The sequence below is a fragment of the Sphaerodactylus townsendi genome, linkage group LG16, assembly GCF_021028975.2.
Source record: "Sphaerodactylus townsendi isolate TG3544 linkage group LG16, MPM_Stown_v2.3, whole genome shotgun sequence".
NCBI classification, from domain to species: domain Eukaryota; kingdom Metazoa; phylum Chordata; class Lepidosauria; order Squamata; family Sphaerodactylidae; genus Sphaerodactylus; species Sphaerodactylus townsendi.
In genome coordinates this window covers 22499737-22519138 of record NC_059440.1, presented here as the reverse complement: position 1 = coordinate 22519138, position 19402 = coordinate 22499737, and the positions used below count along the sequence as shown (strand labels likewise).

At 46.8% G+C, this 19402-nt stretch overlaps 1 protein-coding gene and 1 long non-coding RNA gene across 5 annotated transcripts; one reads left to right on the top strand and one right to left on the bottom strand.

Moving 5' to 3' along the window:
* The first annotated feature begins 49 nt into the window (after positions 1-49).
* Positions 50-3390, top strand: LOC125445627. Its single transcript, XR_007246318.1, has 2 exons — positions 50-1005; positions 3229-3390. It is a non-coding gene; the product is annotated as an uncharacterized LOC125445627 (long non-coding RNA).
* On the bottom strand, positions 2358-19020 carry PPIH (peptidylprolyl isomerase H). Of its 4 annotated transcripts, XM_048518795.1 has the most exons (11): positions 18883-19020; positions 18739-18803; positions 16383-16406; positions 14767-14811; positions 13633-13675; positions 9023-9115; positions 7249-7336; positions 4781-4821; positions 3603-3686; positions 3215-3219; positions 2358-2507 (listed from the first exon to the last, which is right to left on the bottom strand). In XM_048518795.1, the coding sequence occupies exons 1-9, from the start codon at positions 18946-18948 to the stop codon at positions 3618-3620; spliced, it is 534 nt and encodes a 177-aa protein (XP_048374752.1). In that variant the 5' UTR covers positions 18949-19020; the 3' UTR covers positions 2358-2507; positions 3215-3219; positions 3603-3617. The 4 variants fall into 4 exon arrangements, 2 of the variants coding, with proteins under 2 accessions (XP_048374752.1, XP_048374751.1); XR_007246317.1 differs by lacking the exon at positions 4781-4821; XM_048518794.1 differs by lacking the exon at positions 3215-3219 and having other exon boundaries at positions 2358-2493.
* Positions 19021-19402: the final 382 nt, after the last annotated feature.

Genomic DNA, 19402 nt, shown 5'->3' with positions numbered 1-19402 from the left:
TTGCCATTCTTGCCCGTCCAAATCCTTGCGACGCTATTGGTCAGTTTCCCGTTTCCCCCTCCCTCTGTCCCCACCTTTCTTTTTCCCCTAAAGGCTTCACTTTCATCGCTTGCCTGGCGCTTCTGGAGCTTGAACCGTGATTGGCCGAGAGCCCGCATTGTCCCCGCCCCTCAGGGAAGACACCGCCCGGAAATGCCCTTTCCTCTGCCCATAGATGGGGACCACGCGGCCGAAGGAGGCCAAGCCAGGCCACGCCGGGGACTTCCCCAAGCTATCCCGGTTCTGGCCCCCAAAGCGCCCCTCCCTTCCGGGAACTGGGCTGGCTACCGTGTGAATTCACCTAAGGCCATTAATTGTCATAGGTCTCGCCGGCAGACAAAGATGGCTCGAGTTCAGCACGTTTGACCGGGGCTTGATAGTGACTCCGCTCCTGATCGAAGCGAGCAGATGGGTCTCTTTCGTTCGACCAGACTTATGAGCAAGCGACAGTCTGAATCAAGTAGTTCCTGGATTAATTGGTTATATTGTATACGCATTTGTGTCTCCTGTCCATGCTATTTGGGTTAACAGCAGTCTACTAACCCGGGGGTGTCAATAATGACCGGATATGACATTAATGCGACTTGGTTGCGCCAGGTGTGGGAGAGGCTGCCTTGGCTGGTGAGCCCCTGGAAGGTTTGCCATTGCAGATCAGCACTGGGGGAGGTGGCGCGGGTTGTGGGAGCTGCCTCACCAAGTTTGCCAGGCTGGGAATATGGGTTAGTTTCATATGGCTTGTAATCCTGATTAACCTTCTCAGTCAGTCGATCCGACCCCTAGGCTACCTGTTTGACGCCCGTCTTAGCCTAACCCTCCATCACAGCCTTGCCTTGCTTTTATGGCAAAACACCACACACACAGCACCTGATATCTACAACTGAGCTAGCCAGGGATTCAGCCTTCTGCATTTGAAGCAAGCACGGTACCAAAGCCCAAAACTGCCTCCCTAGCTAGCAGCAATCACTGGTGAGCAACGAATGGAAACTGTGGATTTCGGGTACACTTATTGGGGCTTCCAGGAAAGTATCTGATTTGCCATTGTGAGAAAGATGATTTTTTGCTAGATACACTTTGGGGCTGATCCAGCTGAGCCTTTTGAGTTTTCTTAACATATGCAGTCTTTTCCCCTCCAAACCCACCTTTTAAGCTGTTGGAACTAAACTTTAGTCTTTTCTCCCAACTGAAACAGTCTGCGTAAATGAAATTGCTGTACCTTCTTTAAATTTAGGTTCAGGTGGACAGCTGTGTTGGTCTAAAGCTGCAGGGAAAAAATCCTTGTGTCCAGTGGCACCTTTAAGACCAATACAGTTTTATTCTTGGTATAAGCTTTCATGTGGTATCTGATGAAGTACGCATGCACAGAAAAGCTTATACCAAGGATAAAAGTTTGTTGGTTTTAAAGATGCCACTGGACTCAGACTTTTTCCTCTACATTTATGTCTCTGAGTCAAGGCCATTTCCTCCCCACCCCACTCCTTGGCACTTGCATAATCCTGTAAGTATGTTGATAGGATGAGGTTCCCTTTTTTGTACCCACAGAGAAAGCAAATGTTATTAACGCAAAGTGAATGGGAGCTGCAACAAACTGGAAGGAGACAATTAGCAGGCTCTCTTGGTGGGGGTTCTGAAAGGATGAATGTTCCTTCTGCATGCACTTACAGTCTTTGGCCTTAGTCCCTTGCACGCTTAATTCCTTGCAAGCAAGCCTCCTGAACAGATTTCCAAATAAACCTATGTAAGTGGCCAGATGGCTGTCGTTCTACCTGTTCATGCTGGCAACTCACCTTGAACTTACTACCAGCTTCCATTGCCCCACTTAACAATTTTAACACTGCCTCCTCCAGTTGTCTATACTTGACCCCCAGGGTATTCATTTTACCAGAAGGATGGGATACCGAGTCTGCCTTGAGCCAGCTACCTGATACCGACTTCCATCGGGATCAAACTCAGATGAGCAGATATTTGAAGTGCTGCAGCTTGCTACTGTGCACCACTGGAGTCTCAGCTGTACATATTTCACATTTCCTTTGCCTGCACTACCTTTTTATTTTTGACTTACCTGATGTCACAGTGCCTCTCCTAACCTCTTTTAAAGAGGCAGTGTCCAAAAGCTAAAGCACCCCCCTGTCCCAGCAGCTGTTTCTGGTGTCCATCCACCCCGTTGGGTCACATGTTTTCCCACCTGGTCTTGTGACTTCTGCAGACACCACGACAGGCACTGGGATCATGGTGGCTTGGCTCTGCTGATGGGACCAAGCATTGGCCTAAAACAACTTCTGCAGCTGGTGGCAAGCGTGTGCTGCTAGAATGACAGAGGCTTAAATACAACCCTTTTTATTTACAATGGGGAAAAACAATAACCAGAATGGAATGCGGGTTGAATGAGGCATGAAAGGCAGCAAGGAAGGAGTGACTGAGAGTTTCTGCTGGTCCAGGTTGAAGGGGGACATTTTCCTGGAAGCAGGAAAAGGAGAGAATCAGACATAAAATCATGGTAGTTGCCTGGAAAAGATCCAATGCCACCCGCGTATAATATTCCTGTGAATTTCTGGATCCTGCCTAGGTCTCCCAAGGATCAACAACCAGGAAAACTCTATTCTGTTTCACATAAAGATGTTAATAGATTGTATATTCCTCCGCCACAACAAAGCATGCCGGACCTTTTTTTGTCATAGAATGTTCTGCCTGGGTCCCAGTTCTTACATAGCCCTGCTCCCCACATCCATTTGAAAGTAAAAATACATTTTGGCATAAATACTTTTGTATCAAAGTACCAAGTTCAATGGTGAAAAAAAAATGGTTTTGGCAAAGTGTGTCAATATGAATGATAATTCTCATATTCATTTAGGATTATATTTTAATGCAGAAGCACATCATTTTCTAAACCGCTGCACCTCAACTGACTGAATTATCATCTTTATATGAAACACTGGATAGCAAGTCCACAATTGGGTGTTCCTTCAGTTTACCTGCTACTCATTCTGTTGTGTAGCTAGTGGCTCCTTGTGAGTCATCACTCTATAAAGGTTGTGTCTATTCACTTTTCAACTCCCTTTAAAGGTTGTTGTTTTTTTGTGCCAAGGTAACCCACCAGCCACAGATCAGCTGAATTCTGCAATCTGCACAATTCATGTATCGCTGTGTAATATTTCCTGCCATAACTTTCAAAATATTTTTTTCCTGCAACAGGCAAAGAACTACAGAGCAGCCTGAATTCCCACCTCCTGACTGCTGGAAAACTTACAACAACTCATCTAGCTTTCGGACTTGACCAGGCAGGCATTGCTGATAAGATGTTGCCCCCATCGGGGCTAGAAACTTGTTTTTTAAATAAAAATTAAGGAAGCTGAAGTCTGTGCCTGGTTCTGCTCTTCATTGGAATGACAACTTTCACAAAGCCCTTCACACCCAATTCTAGTACACCCTCTCACCCAAGCCCACATCTTACCTACTTCCTGTCCCCCCTCCCATCTTGTACATTCCACTTCCCACAAGCAGAAAAACCTTCACACCAGACTGCTGCTGTGTCATCCACATGGGAGGCTGAGGGGCCCAGCGCATACCTGATGGTCCACTGCCTACATCTCACCACACTGGGCAATCATCACGGGTAGCTTGGGTTTATTGTTTGGACCAGTGGGCACATTCTGGAAGGAAAAAAAGAGAGAACGGGTCAGTCTTATCTTAAAGAGACAACTGCTGGATATAGAACCACAGAAGTTAAAGTCCCTCCTCATTTGCTGGGCATTTTGCCATCTTTTAGAACAGTAGCTCCTTATCTTAACAACTTCGTTTCCCCACATGCCTTCTGATTAGCCAGAAAGAACACATTACCTTCTACTCTCCCCCAGGGAAGTTTTAGCAATATCTCATATAAAGATCAACTCTGTCCTTGCTCCTTGAAAAAGACAGAAATTGTTCACCATGTACTTTTGCGCTGTTGCCTTTATGCAAGCTCTTGGGAAATTATAATTCATCCTCTGACAAACCCATATAGCTGATGAGAGACTTGTGATCCATTTACTAGCTGATTTTAACCCATTTGTTACTAATGCTGTTGCTAGATTTCTCTCCTATGCTATAAGTCTGAAAGATCAATAATGTACGCCAAACCGATTTTAAAGTATGGCGTTCCAACTCTCGATTAAAGGGTCTTATCCTAGTAGAGCTCTTCATCTGCAAATTGCGTGACAAGAAGCTGCCTTGTAAGTATTTTATTTATTTATTTCATCTGATTTATGAGACGCCCTTCCCCAGATGTGCTCAGGGCATCATACAACATCAATATGATAAAATACCATAAATTCCAATAAATGGGTGCTGTGTGGTTTCCGGGCTGTATGGCTGTGTTCTAGCAGCATTCTCTCCTGACGTTTCGCCTGCATCTGTGGCTGGCATCTTCAGAGGAAGATCCTCTAAAGATGCCAGCCACAGATGCAGGCAAAACGTCAGGAGAGAATGCTGCTAGAACACAGCCATACAGCCCGGAAACCACACAGCACCCCAGTGATTCTGGCCGTGAAAACCTTCGACAATACAAGTCCAATAAAATTGAACATTTTCAACAGTACAGGCAACAGAAAATCCAGTTACGGGCAGGGTAATTAAATAAATTATCATCAAACTCAGTCATATGGGTCTGAGGAGAAAAAGGAGGCAGAGGAAAAGGGAAAAGGAAGAAAGAGGGAAAGCCAAACAGATGGAATACCGATGTGGTCTTCAACCAAACTCAAATACTTACTTCAATTTTTCTCATGACGAGTAGCCCGTCAATTATTTTGCCTGCCAGGTTAGAAAATGAGAAGGATTTCTCTATATGAAGCTGCCTGCCACAACATTGAAGTCAAAAGGCCACAAACAAGAGGGGAGAAACAGTGTCTAAACAGTCAATCTCACCAAGAACGGGGCCGAGGGCAGCCAAACATTTTCTGAAACAACGTACCGTGAATGTCAAGATCATCCACCAAAAATCCACCCTGAATTTTAAATGACTCTGGATTCCATCCACCAAAATCCACCCTGAATTGTAAATGATTTTGGATTCCATCCACCAAAATCCACCCTGAATTTTAAATGATTCTAGATTTCACAAACAGGGTGGCAACTGCTCTCCTCTGTTTAAACAGAAGCAAGTAAAGTATAGGGAGAATCACCATTTGTTAGCCTTTTGGATATTGTTCAGTTTTAAAGATGACCCTTAATCGGATCAAATTTTTAAAAAATGCTCATGTAGAGCCATGTAAAGTTTCCTCCAAAAATTCTTTGAAAGCACTTGTTGGTGTAAAACAAAGCCACATTTACTTGATGGGGTGGGGACAGGGAATACAATTTCACTCATTGTTATGTTCACCCAATACCTATTTGCTAGAGGACAAGCCTTCGAGCGGAAACCAAGAACCTCCCCATTTTAACACTTTCAGCATTTAAGGGTTGAAAGTCTAGTTCATTTTGTTTAACATACATGGCAAGCTCTGCCACCCAATTACACTCTTGGAACAGTTTTTCCGGGTTGTTATGTTGATGAGGACCTATTTGAATCTGATAAATTATGTCCCAAGGCCTTGGGTGTGATTTACAACTAATTTTAAAAAATGTCTAGGTTAACATTCCACACCCTTTAAAAGTACAGTTCTGCCCATCTTGAGAGAGACTGACTGACTTACAGCAGGCATCACAAACGAAACATTCTTAAGAAAGGAAATAGGTTATCAAAATAGCTATACACCAACTGTGTATGCAAGCTGGTGTTAACAGATGCACCAGTGAGTGAAAAGAGAAGGCATGGGAAAAGGTTTGGGTGTTTTAAGTTAATTCCATGCTTGTTAAAGGAGGTGGACCAGACCTGAGCACCATTATTATATTTTGCAGTATACATCACTTTTCTTAGAATCATAGAGTTGGAAGGGGCCATACAGGCCATCTAACCCAACCCCTTGCTCAATGCAGGATTAGTGTGAGCACCCCCAGCAAGTGTTTGTCCAGCTGTGGCTTAAAGACTGTTAGTGGAGGGGGGGACCCATCTCCTCTCCAAGTAGGCTATTCCACTGCTGAACTACTCTTATTGTGACCATTTTTTCTTAGTATCCAACCACTACCTTTCTGCCCCTAATTTAAACCCATTATTGCAAATTCTATTCTCTGCTGCCATCAGAAGAGTTTCCTTCAGTGCTGTTTTGATAAATTAGCACACCGGAGCAAATTATGACACTTGCAAAACTACTAAAGAAATACAGCAACTGAAGCAAGCATAGGCACTTTCCGCACGGGCCATTTACAGCGCCCTAGGGACGGCAAAAACGGCGTCCCTAGGGAGCTGTTCGCATGGGGGGCGCAGCTGCATTGCAGCTGCACTGCCCTTGCTCCCCCCCAGCGGCGCGAAGCCGCTGTTTCCAAACCTCGCTCCCTGAGCGAGGTTTTCTGGAAACGCCGTGCGAACGGCAGCAGCTGGAAGGCGCCATCCCCCCATTTCCCGATCAACCTTCCCTGCGACCTTCCGGCGCGTTGCCCAAGCCTGGGGACACCGCCCCGCCCTGCAACTCCAGAGCTATCGCGCAGGGCAGGGGGGCGTTTCCCCTGGCCTGGGCAATGCGGCAGAAGGTCGCAGGGAAGCGTCCACGATCGAGGCGATGGTTGGCAGCTGCGCCGTCTTCCCTGCCCCTATCGGGACCGTTCGGGGGGGGGTGTTGGGGTTGTATACGCCAACGCACCCCCCAGTGTGGGCATGCGGAAACGGCCTTAGAGACCAACTCCACTCTCTAAAGAGACCGCACAACCAATTCTAGAAGTTTACAGAGGCTCTGTGCTTTACAACCCCCACCTGGAACAAGCAGCTTGTGAAACCATGAGATTTTTCAAAAGGGGGCTGTGATACAAGGGCATACCACCCAAGGGGACATATGGGGTCTAATGTCCCCAAGCTGCAGCCATTTAGTCACATGGGGAGCAGAAAATTGCCCCTCCCATGCCCCCCTTCCTTCTCTGATGACCTGGTGCAAAATGCTGTTTGATCATGGTGGGGGAGGGCAGAAAACTCATATTTTGCACTGGGCTACATTTTCTCTAAATACGCCTCTGCTGTGCTATGTCTGGTGAGGGGGCGGGGGGGTGGGGGGCACTGGTCTTCCAAAGGCAAAAAAGTCTAAGCTCGCCCTTGGCCCATCAAAGACATTCTGTACATCGACGGCCTAAGCAGAGGTGACGCTCACTCACCAAACACAACATGCTTCCCATCCAGCCAGTCACACTTGGAGCATGTGATGAAGAACTGGCAGCCGTTGGTGCTGGGACCACTGTTTGCCTGGCAGGAAAGGAATACAAGAAATCAGGGCACATGCTTCCACATCCTTGCTCCACATCCAAGCTATCACAATTGTAAGCAAAAGAAAACCGCACAGGCTGGCTTGGCTGCAAATCTACCCGGCTGTTACAACTTTGTTTAAGGTGGAACGGTGTTTCCGCTGTGTACATAAAATTAGCATTCCTCATGTTGCTTGCATTTATAGCTTTATTTTGCGTTGCCAGCAACGTTACCATGTGCTGTATAGTCTCTGGGAACGGTGATTATTTCATTATGTATACTTGAGAGTGTTATGCAATGTAGAGCAAAATGTGTGAAGTTCACAACATTGTGTTTTATTAAATAAGGATATAGGTCGTGAGTGTCAATGTTTTCACTATAATTAACCACAGGAGGTAGCTGTTCAATTGGTCGGGTTTCTCACAAGTTATTTCTCAGCCTCAACACAGTTTAATTTGATTGGCAAACCTACTCAGGGCAGCAACTCTCTCCCCAGCATTTCTGTTGTAAAGCTATAATGGAGAGAACCAGACACAAAGCCCTGGGCTCCTCGGGGGAAGGGTGGGACAGAAACATATTAAAGACAGAAACACACATGCCGAGTTTGTAAATGTGGCCCTTGTGCACCTGCTAACACAGCAAATCAGATGTCCCCAACTCTGCAATAAACACTGATTAACTGGAGCTTACAGAAGGCAGGAAAAGTACAGAAAGGGATTCTGAATTCAGTAATTTCAGGCAGCATTTACATATTCTGCCTTCAGCAGTTCCGCACACGCGCACTTGCTCTTATCAGTCAGAAGGGATTACTGGAACCTCTCTTAAGTCAGCCCAAACGAGGCCAAGACCAGCCCGAAGACTGCGCCATCTGCACCCTAACACCATATTTAATCAAGAACCTTCCCCACTCAGAAGCTTAAATTCTGAGTATCTGCTCATGAGCCCAGCCAAGGTTGGTCTGGCCAACCAATTATCTTGCCAGACTGAAGCTAAGGATTAGGATTGCCTTCTCCACCGGCATCCTCCACCATCTTGTCACTCTCTCAAAGCCGCTCTTCCTAGTTTTGATCAGCCAGCTTCTCAGCGTGTCATGATTTCTAAACCCGTCCTGTGGTGAGGCGAGCGATCTTTCGTTAACTGAAGCTGTGTTCGCACTAAGACTGTTATGGGTCCTTCAAGGCCTTATTACTGAAAGTTTCCTCAGTCATGGGAAAATATGCTTGTAATACTTTAATCCCAAATTTCCTCCAAGTAGCTCAGGAGGCAGTCCATGGGGAAGTGTATATACAAGTCACCCACCGACTCAAAGGCGAGTGGGGATTCAGACTCTTAGGACCCTTCCGCACAGGCAGAATAATGCATTTTCAATCCACTTTCACAATTGTTTGCAAGTGGATTTTGCTATTCTGCACAGTAAAATCCAACTGCAAAGTGCGTTGAAAGTGCATTATTCTGCCTGTGCGGAAGGGGCCTAAATCCCACAAGGTAGCTCCACGCAAGGGGTTTTCCAGTGCAAAAGTCCAGTTTAGAACAGCAACCTACCACTGACTTGCCTTTGTTTTTTAAGTCACATGAAATAGCTCATCAATCTTGTTACCCTGTCTCAGAGAAAAAGCTGTCTGAATGAGTGCCAGATTAAACTAGAGTGGGGAGTTCTGCCACAATTCTGCTCATGTTGGGACTTACCATAGACAACAAGCCAGGAGCTGAGTGTTTTAGCTTGAAGTTCTCATCGGCAAAGGGACCCCGGTATATGCTGGCCACTCCAGTCCCGTCTCCCTGTTTGAAGAAAGGGCAGGTATTCAATTCCACCTACCTGAGCTCAAGCTGCCAATCACGAGCTCAACCGTTCATATCAGAATAGTTTCTTTTGAAGAGCTCCAGGAAAATCTCCCCAAATTGGGTGAGTGGGCAACAATTCAACAAGTGGAAGCTCAGGGCTGGTAAGTGTAAGGAGATGCACACAAAAATCCCCAACTTCAAGGATCAGATAATAAAGTCTGAATTTGCTGAGACTGAGAGAGAAAAAGATCTTGGGATCATAGCGAATACCTCAATGAAAGTGTCAACTGAGCGTAAATGACTTCAAAAGGGGATTAGATGGATTCATGGAAGAGAAGTCAATTCGTGGCTACTAGTCATGGTGACAAAATGGAACTTCCACATTCAGATGCAGTCAACTGTCAGGGGGATGCTACCTAGGTGATTTGAGACACATTCCCAGAACCGTGCAACTGCTTAAAATAACAAATTACTGCTGCTAGAAAGATATATGTAACCAGCCTGCTATATGTATCCACTGCCATCTGTGAATTCTTTCCTTGATTTTTACTTTATGGCTTCACATGCTTGGTAGACAACTAGGCTTCCCCTGGTACCTCTGTCCCATGGGAACTGTATTACATCCGTTATCTCAAAGGGCAGGAACACAGGTGGCTTTCTCTTGCTATCTGCCGCCGACCTTGGGGTACCTTAGCTCCAAAGACTGTTTTTCACAAATTCTTGGGAAAACGGGAGGGGGGTTCTCTATGGGGGATAAAGGGGACTGTGAATGCCAGCTTCATCAGGTCTGGCTTTGTCATGTGTGGTGCTTGGATGCCTATTCAATAAATGCTACTGATCAATACTTTTATTGGCCCCTTTATTGGTCCATTTATTGGTTTAAGGTTTCAAGACCTAACATCAACCTCTGAATCTCAGTGTTAGGAGGCAACATCAGGGGAAGGCTTTGGCCTGTATGCCCTGTTGCTGGACCTTCAGAGGAACAGCTGGCCCCTGTGTGAGACAGGATGTTGGACTTGATCAGGGGTAGGGAACCTGCGGCTCTCCAGATGTTCAGGAACTACAATTCCCATCAGCCTCTGTCAGCATGGCCAATTGGCCATGCTGGTAGGGGCTGATGGGAATTGTAGTTCCTGAACATCTGGAGAGCCGCAGGTTCCCTACCCCTGGACGAGATGGACCCATGGCCTGATCCAGCAGGGTCTTCTTCCATTCTTATGAATGGCAGTGCTTTGCTCCCTCTTCCATTAAAAACGAAGACAAACAGTTTTGCTGTGTTCATAGAGATGGCCTGAAAAGATTACCAGATTGGCCCCTTTTTCCAACCTAATTATGGGAGTTGGCCCAAGTACTTATCTCCTCACCTGACACCGTTCCGTGCTTTAGGCAGAAAGAAATGGTAGAACCCCGGACTTCCACCCATAAGAGGGAGTCATTTTTTAAAATGAGAAACCCCGCCTGGGCTCTCTTGTAGAACTAGTTTTGAACTGCAAAAAACCTTTTTTAAAAGTGTGAATGCCATATCCAGATAATCCGCATTCTGTGACCTGAGTGCATTCATGAAGATTTCCTTAATTTATTCTGCTTTTGATATCCACGGGAGAGGGAAAACTGCAGGACTCTGAAGCCTCAGCCGTTGGAAGTCGTCTTCTTGGGGATCGTTTCAACAAGTGCTGTTTGTATACTTTTTCCAGTGTAACTTCTTAGCTATGAAGACTAGACCTCCTTTTTTTTAAAAAAAACAAGCATTTGGATTTATACCCCGCTTTTCTCAACTGTAAGGAGTCTCAAAGCAGCTTACAAACTCCTTCCTTCCTTCTTTCCACAACGAACACCTTGTAAAGTAGGTGGGGCTGAGCGAGTTCTGAGAGAACTGTGCCAAGGTCACCCAGCGGCAGGGCCAGATTTAGGGGACCAGAGACCGTAGGCTATTCTGCTAGCGAGACCCCTCCCAATCCTTCACCCTCATGACTAGAGGAAGATGTAGTCCACAAAATGGGGTTACAAAATGGGTTCACTTCAGTGAAGTCTCGGAAGGAAAAAATCAATACAGAAATCAATGCTCATGTTGAGTTATCGGCTTAAGACAGTATTATTCTGAAATTGAGTGCAAGGAAAATGACTGAAAGGTGGTTTAGAGACTTCAGTGCATTACAACAGCATGTTTTAAGAACGGCCTATGACAGTGCCCAAAATATTATACTCCTTGGCTGGAAAACCCCTAGATTTTGAGGCCCTAGGCTTCGGCCTGCTAAGCTATAGGTAAATCTGGCACTGCCCAGCAGGCTTCTTGTGCAGGAGTGGGGAAACAAACCCAGTTCACCAGATTAGTCCGCCACTCTTAACCACAACACCACACTGGCAGCTGAAATTCTCAAGCAGTAGACTTTTGCTGCTTATGCCACATTCTTATACTTTTGCAGAATAAATATACACTGCCCTGCTAGTTTCTGACTTGGGTTTAAAGCAGAGGTCCCCAAACTTTTTAAACAGGGGGCCAGTTCACTGTCCCTCAGACTGTTGGAGGGCCAGACTAAAAAAAACTATGAACAAATTCCTATGCACAAATGATTGTAAAATGTTTGATTTCACCTTTCAGCCTTTCTGTCATGGTCTATTTTTAGAACAGTGACCAAAGTATGTCAAGTACAGGGTGGGCTCCAAATATTGTTGGGGAGGCTGTGGAATACCTTCCCCTGTAAAAAAAAAGCAGAACTTTCCCAATGAAGCATTCCATCTAACCCAGGATCAGGTATCTTCCTGGGTTCTTTCCTCCCTAGCAGCCAGCAAGCGATTCGCCAGCCTGGCTGATGCCAATGGGAGTGAGGCGGAACAGAAAGCCCGAGAGCAACACATGGAGTAGCCGAGAGGGAAGGGCGGAACAGGAGTTGCCACGTGTAAGGTTTCCAACTCTGGGTCAGAAAATTCATGGAGATTTGGGGGTGCCATCATGTAATTGCAATCAGCAGCCGTTGGGGCCGGTTCCTCCTCTCCCTCGAGCCCCCACTACACATGAATGGAGCCATCGCCACCATGCCTGGCGGGCCGGATAAATGCCTTCAGGGGGCCACATTTGGCCCCCGGGCCGTAGTTTGGGGACCCCTGGTTTAAAGGATCTAAAGCAGTCAGCTCTGCCCAGAATAAGAAAACAAACCCGGTGAGATCAGCAAAGCAAGAGCGTATTTTTGTCATTTCAGGTCGAACATGTAAAATGTGACATTGGACTGGAAGGAGGGAGAGGGCGGTTTCCTTTGAGGGTGAACTTGTTAAGTGCAAGTTATCGAAACCGATCAGTAGGCCCAAAGCAGTTAAGAACTGTTGTTCAGTTCTGGGAACTGACTTAAGGAAAGCACAAAGGTCACACATTGGCAAACAAAAGAAGGGCACCTTGCGAGAAGGCACCTGCCTTGTGAGGCTGACAAACCCTGGACTGTTTTGCACCTGCAGATCGACCCAGAAGCTTTTGGAAAAAAAAACTATTTCTACTGCAGGTGACATTGTTTACAGCTTGTCCTGGCCTTTCCCCATGCTAGGGTCTCCACACAACTCTTCGCCTTGGGAGGTGCCTAAATGGACAACTGGGTAGGATTCCATGCAGTAACTTCTCTTGGGTGGCAGTTTTCAAGCTTTCTGCATTCCTATGGCCCCTTCCGCACATGCAGAATAATGCACTTTCAATCCACTTCCAATGCACTCTGAAGTTGTGCAGAATAGCAAAATGTACTTGCAAACAATTGTGAAAGTCGATTGAAAGTGCATTATTCTGCATATGAGAAAGAGGCCTAGGGCTATTGCTGCCAGCCCTGCACATCACAACAATTTCTGGGATGCCTTTTGGGGGTTTGCAGGCGCATCCAGTGGAGTGTTGGCAAGGCCTAATGGGCCACCTCCTTACCTGTGTATACTGACAGCATGTGCTCCCTCCAGCTGTGCACTGCAAGAGTTTAAGGAAGTATGCCTTTTGGGTTATTGTTGTTGAGTTCTGGGAATGGACGTCAGTTAAGAAGGAGTAGAGTTGGATTTATATCCCCTCTTTCTCTCCTGTAAGGAGATTCAAAGGGATTTACAATCTCCTTTCCCTTCCCCCCCACCACAGCAAACACCCTGTGAGGTAAGTGGGGTTGAGAGATCCCTGAAGAACTGTAACTAGCCCAAGATTACTCTGCTAGCATGTGTTGGAGTGCACAAGCTAATCTGATTCACCAGATGAGCCTCCACAGCTCAAGTGGCAGAGTGGGGGAACAAACCCAGTTCTCCAGATTTAAGTGCACCTGCTCTTAACCCATTACACCACGCTGGAAAGGGGAAAGGTCACATATTTGAGCAAACAAGAAAAAGGCACGTCATGAGAAGATGCACATGGCACCTGCCTCGTGAGGCTGATAAACTCTGGCTATTGCCACGCAGGTTTCTCACTGAAATGCGCAATTTGAAAGCTACAGAGATTCCAGAAACCAACACAAAACGTTTGCCTTCCTGAAACGCAGCAAAGAAGAACAAAAATGGCTACCTACGTTTACAAAGTCCCCTCCTTGTATCATGAAATCCTTTATAACCCTTAAAAAGAAGAAGGGGAGGGGGAATTGAGAAGCTTCAAAACTGGTGTTAAAATTAACCTGGATCCATCTTTAATCTCAGCGGTTTACAATACACCCATATTTTATTTCTCTCTCCCCTGGGCTCACTCCACCTCCTCTCTTACCTTCTCTTTTCCCTTATGTTTATTAAAATAAAAGGCAGTTGTAGCTTACCTTGGCCATCTTAAACTTCCATGACCTAGTATGGGCCCCTTCCGCACATGCGGAATAATGCACCTTCAATCCACTTTGCAGCTGGATTTTACTGTGTGGAATAGCAAAATCTACTAGCAAACAATTGTGACAGTGGATGCATTATTCTGCATGTGCGGAAGGGGCCTTAGTCCCAACCAACCAGCCAAAGACTGCTGGGGTAACATCCATATGGAATAGTTCCCTCCTTTGGAAGGTTGGGAGGCTCTCCAATGGCTTGCCTGTCCTTCAACAGCCTTGCAATTGGTCATATAGCAAAGCTTTCTTGACTGGCTCCTCGTGGCTACTTGCAGGTCACGCAGCACAACTACCTGGAAAACTAGAGACTATCCCCTGCCATTGAATGTCCCTCTCCCCACAACAGCTACTTTGTGAGGTAGGTGAGGCTGAAAGAGTTCTGAGAGAACTGTGACCGGCCCAAGGTCATCCAGCAGACTTCATGTGGAGGAGTGGGGAAACAATCCTGGTTCACCAGATTAGAGTCGGCCACTCTTAACCACTACACCAGGTTGGCTCTCAATCCACTTGTTATGGAGATTACTTGTTATGATTTTTAACCCAAGTAAAAAGCTAAAATGAGCAATTTTGGAAGCCTAGAGGAAAGAAGTGTTGGTTTTCATACCCTGCTTTTCTCTACCTTTAGAGAGTCTCAAGGCAGTTTACAAATTCCTTCCCTTCCTCTCCCCACAACAGACACCTTGTGAAGAATTGGGGCTGAGAAAGTTTGGAGAGAACTGTGAGTGGCCCAAGGTCACCCAGCAGCCTTCGCAAAAGAGTGGGGAACCGAACCCGTTCCTCCAGATTAGAGTCCACTGTTCCCAACTGCTATACCACAATGGTAGTCCAAACAAACCGTACCTGTGGAATGTGCTGCCTTTGTAACCAATGGGAACACCATCTTTCCTAGAATGCAGAAAAAGAAATGCCAAGAAGTGATGAAAATCTCAGAGCTCAGGAAGCAACCCATGCAGGTTCGGCGTGCCAAGAGCCACTCACCTCTCAACTCCAGGGGCTTTCCTTGTCCTAACAGCGCACAGTGGGTCAGCCAAGAGACCTTGGATTTATATCCCCCCCTTTCTCTCCTGTAGGAGACTCAAAGGGGCTGACAATCTCCTTCCCCTTCCCCCCCTCACAACAAACACCCTGTGAGGTGGGTGGGGCTGAGAGAGCTCCGGAAAGCTGTGACTAGCCCAAGGTCACCCAGCTGGCGTGTGTGGGAGGTCACCTTGCTCCCAGCGGAGGCTTGCCCATTGGTCAGAAGAAACAGAAGAAAAGTTCTTGCTGCGACAGAACCTCATAAGGGAGCCAGGCCTGAAAAAGCAAGCTAGGCCTTGCAAAGGATGTGCAGGAAAATGCCAAGAGAGATGCAGAGTTCTCTCCTTTCCAGCCCTAGCTTGGGCCTGAGAGGTGGACTCCTTCACCACTCCAAAGATATATTGTGTAGTCCCCAAAGTGGAGGAAAATGGGCAAAGCCCCTAATTCTTCACAATTTCTTGCTTCCTTGGGAGGCTTGTATTCCTAATCTTAAATGATGCAACCAACCCACAGAAGACCTGGTCTTTTAGTTGCATGCAAGAGGCTTACTAGCCCAAGGTTTGATAACCCATAGAGTGCCACGTGGAAGAAATGGGCTGCAGGGTGGGTGGGGGAGACAGTGATATAGAGGAAGAGAGCAATCAGCACAATGTTTGTGTCAGAGTCTTGCATCACCTTAAAGACTGGCTGTGGCTGGAGCTTTGGGGAGCTGGAGCCCATTTCACCTGATGCACAGAACTATTTTTAGCTGATGGATCTGTCTCTCCCAAGACAGAAGGGAAATAAAGTTTAAAAAAAAAGAAGAAGCCAGAAAGGTCAACAAGCCAAGAGAAGAGTGTCCTACAATTTTTGCATGGATCACAAATGAACACATAAATCAGTCCAAAGAACCAAAGATCTAATCATAGTACATGTGACCCACTCCCAATGTGTGACAGCAACACAGCACACAATGCTTGCAAGGGCCCCAGGCATGCTGACTAAGAACAATGCTTCACAGCTCTGGTCCACAAAAGCTTCAGTCTCAGTAAATGCATTGAGTCCTTTAGGACTGCAAGGTTGCTGCTGCACTTGCAACATCTGTGCACTCCCTGGAATCGTTAAACACATCAAAATGGGGATTCTAAGTAAGTTTCTGGCCCTCAGGATTTGAGCACACCACTGCAGACTGAATTGCTAGTCCCAACCACTTCGGAAGAAGCTCAATGTGTTAGGTTTCTCCTGAGCCCTTTCTGTTTCATTCCCAGTGACAGGGACACAGCACCACCTCCCATGCATTTCCTCTCTTCCAAAGAGACACTATTTAGCTTCTGAGGTGCCCTGACAGACAGTACTGCCACCGTGGAAATGGAAGTTCTCTTCCCCTGTGTGTACTTGTGTGCTTTGGGACACAGCTATGTCACCAGTTTTCCAACTGGTTTTGCATGAGATCAACATACCTGAATTCACCGGTACAGAACTGCCTGGGAGGGAGAGAGAAGGGGGGGGGAAAAAGGCAGCTGTGAATTAAGCCCGTTCTGAGTCTGACTGAGTGTAATTGAAGCATTCAGACAAATGTGATCATGGTGGTTCTAAAGCTTAGAACGACAAGCAAGTTACAGCTTTAGAGCATGTTTTGGCAACAAACAAACCCTGAAGGAAAGGAACCAAAGAGAACCCAGCCCACCCCCTGGCAAAAAGGTTGGAAACATTCCGCCTGGAAAACGACCAGTACCAACCAACCTGGAGAAAAATGTCTTCCTAACCCATTAATACAAGCTTAGTGCATGTTTTTTAAGGGCAGGGGTGGAGGGCAGGGGTGGAGAGATGGGGTGGGGGTTACTCTGTTTTAGCTGGTATTATTTAACCTGTTATTGTAAACCACCTTGAACCACGAGGAACAGCGGGGTATCAATATTTTAATAAGTAAACAGTGGGCAGCTGAAGCTTTTTTATGACATGGAACTAAATTATATCCCTCTAAGAGATAAGATGATCTTTTTCTCTAGGCCTGGCAACAGGGGGTGGGGTCAAGTGGCATGCCAGCTGCCACTCTGCTTTCCTTGGGCACACACACTGCCTCAGAATGTGCAGCTAACAAAGGCAAGAGAGCTACCTCCCGCCCCTTCCCAGATAATCCTCTGTCTTAGTCATGAAGCTGCTTTCTGGATTGAGGCATGCCAGTCAGCCTCCACTTCCTCTTGCCTTCTCAAGAAAGGCACTGTCCCAGAGATGAAGGAGTGGCATGAACAAGAACACTGTCTGAGCAGTTTAAGAAGGAGAGCTGGAACTCCAGTGCCAGCCATCAGGAGACTAGGTCTAGCCTTGGGGCTGTCATTTGCCAACCAATTTTCTTGTGGGCTGGGAGATAAAATTCCTGAATGTATTGTTGCTCTGCTACGGGCCAGCCAATGGGCAACATGAGTTATGCCAGGGTGGAGAGCAAACCAGTCTAACCAGTGGTTGTGTGATTTCCCACATAACCTGTGTTGTTTTTAGGAAGGAAAGGCAAGAAAACCACTGCCAAAATTCTAGGCTGGGGAAAAAAAAGAAGATTGTCACTGTCTAACTGAGCAAATCAGAGACAGTCTGACCATCCCAAAGGAACTGAGGATGGTGTTTTTTGGGGGGGTGGGGAGTGGAAAATGGAAAAATCATGGGAATCTAGTCACATATTTCACCGGAAACTGATCACTATCACCCAACCATCATTAATCTGGACATAGATTCTAATTCTGTGAGATCTACAAGTCCCATCTGGAGGTTGGTAATCCTGTTATAGTTGTATGCTAGTCATGTAGTTGGCTACCACTGGTGCATGGTGAAACATACCCTGAAACAAAAACCTTCAATGAATGGAAGGTTTGCTTTCAAGTCATTTGTCACTAAGGGGTGGAGTGGAGCACTGCTTGCGGTCAAGCCGTGCAGCAGGTGGCGGGAGAACCAAACAAGGCTAATTTCCTCCTGTCACCCATGACAGCACTGATCTCCAAGGAAGAGCCCAAGTACTGCATTTTGGGGGGTGGCAATTAAGTGCATTAAGTCACAGCTATTGTATGGTGACCTTGTCCAGATTTCAAGGCAAAAGACGTTCAGAGGTGGTTTGCCATTGCCTGCCTCTACCCAGGGACCCTGGACTTTTACGGCAGTCTACCACCCAAGTACTAATCAAGGCTGACCTGCTTAGCTTCCGAGACTGAACAAAATCAGGTAGCCTGGACCGTGTTCAGGGTACATATTATTTAAAAGAAAGGGGGGGGGGGGAGAGAGAGAGAGAGACAATCCTGGTTACTTTGACTTTCTACATCTTTTAAGTACAACAAAAGAAAAGAAAAGAAACAGCCACTGACTGAGCCCCAGAATACAGTTCGAGAGTCATTAACGAGCTGTTCACATTTCATAAGTTTTTCCGCTAAACCAGGCAAGGCTGATAAGAGATCACACTTGACTGAATTAAAACCAAACAGTCCTATTGGTCCTCCACCATTTGTTTCTAGGATAGGCATTTCTTTTCAAGTGGAAGATGCCCATATACTGCTCCGAGTCAAGAGACCTTCCCAGGTGCCAGCCCAGCAACGCACAACTTCCTAGACTTGCCATCCCAAGCCTTTCAACCCCTTAATACTGGAATGGGCCACTCTGTCCCATTCGCCTCTATGGCCCCAGCACTAAGAAAAGTTGCCGGTCCCGGAACACACTTCCAGTAGGAGCGGCCATGCTCTTCCTACGAACGCGTTGGGCGGCCTCTCTACGCCCCGCATCTCTATGGTGAAAGTGCCCACGCTACAGCGGCTGCCCTGCGTCTCTATGGCTTACCTGAAGTTCTCCGCCGTCTTGGGCACCACGTCGGCGAAGAGCTCCACCTTCATGCGGCCGACCTCCTGCGCGGGAGCAGAACATCAGAGCCGTCTCTTCCTCCCCGCCCATCCTCCTCCTCCTCCTCCTCCTCCGGGCACTTACCTGGCCTCCGATGGTGACATCGAAAAACACCACCGGGTTGTTAGGGTTGGATGCCAACACCGCCATGGAGACCAATTCTGACCCGGAAAACTATCTGCGCAGCCCATGCGGACCCAAGAGGCTTTCGTGACATCACTTCCTGCTCAGCTCCCCCTCCCCCCCCCCCATCATTTGCGGGGCTGCAACCAGGAACGAGTTGCCCGCGCTGTCCCTGTTTCTTGGTGCTTGTCATTTTGTTGGTTTCAAGGTTGTATCTGGTTTTCAATGCTTCGAGTGCCCTGTAATACTATTGTTAAAAACCTTGTGTTCAACTTATGCAGCCCCATAGACAAAAAGTTCCCATATATGTCAGATATATGTAGCTTTGCTCTTCTGGTTACAAACTGAGAACCTCCATTGTCAATGAAATATTCCTTCCCCCACACCTCTCTTCCCTGTAAGTTTTAGTTCCATCACATCCTTTGGAGATGGAGAGAAATTCACCTTCCCCTGTTCTCTTTGGCGCTATTCTCCCATAAGC

Excerpts from the sequence above, each read along its gene's own strand:
- PPIH (XM_048518795.1), bottom strand. The coding sequence starts at position 18,948 with ATGGCGGTGTTGGCATCCAACCCTAACAACCCGGTGGTGTTTTTCGAT. Across the intron at positions 13,676-14,766 it reads AAAGGCAGCACATTCCACAG|GGTTATAAAGGATTTCATGA; the intron begins GTACGGTTTGTT and ends CTTCTTTTTAAG. Across the intron at positions 4,822-7,248 it reads TGGGAAGCATGTTGTGTTTG|GCAAAATAATTGACGGGCTA; the intron begins GTGAGTGAGCGT and ends CTAACCTGGCAG.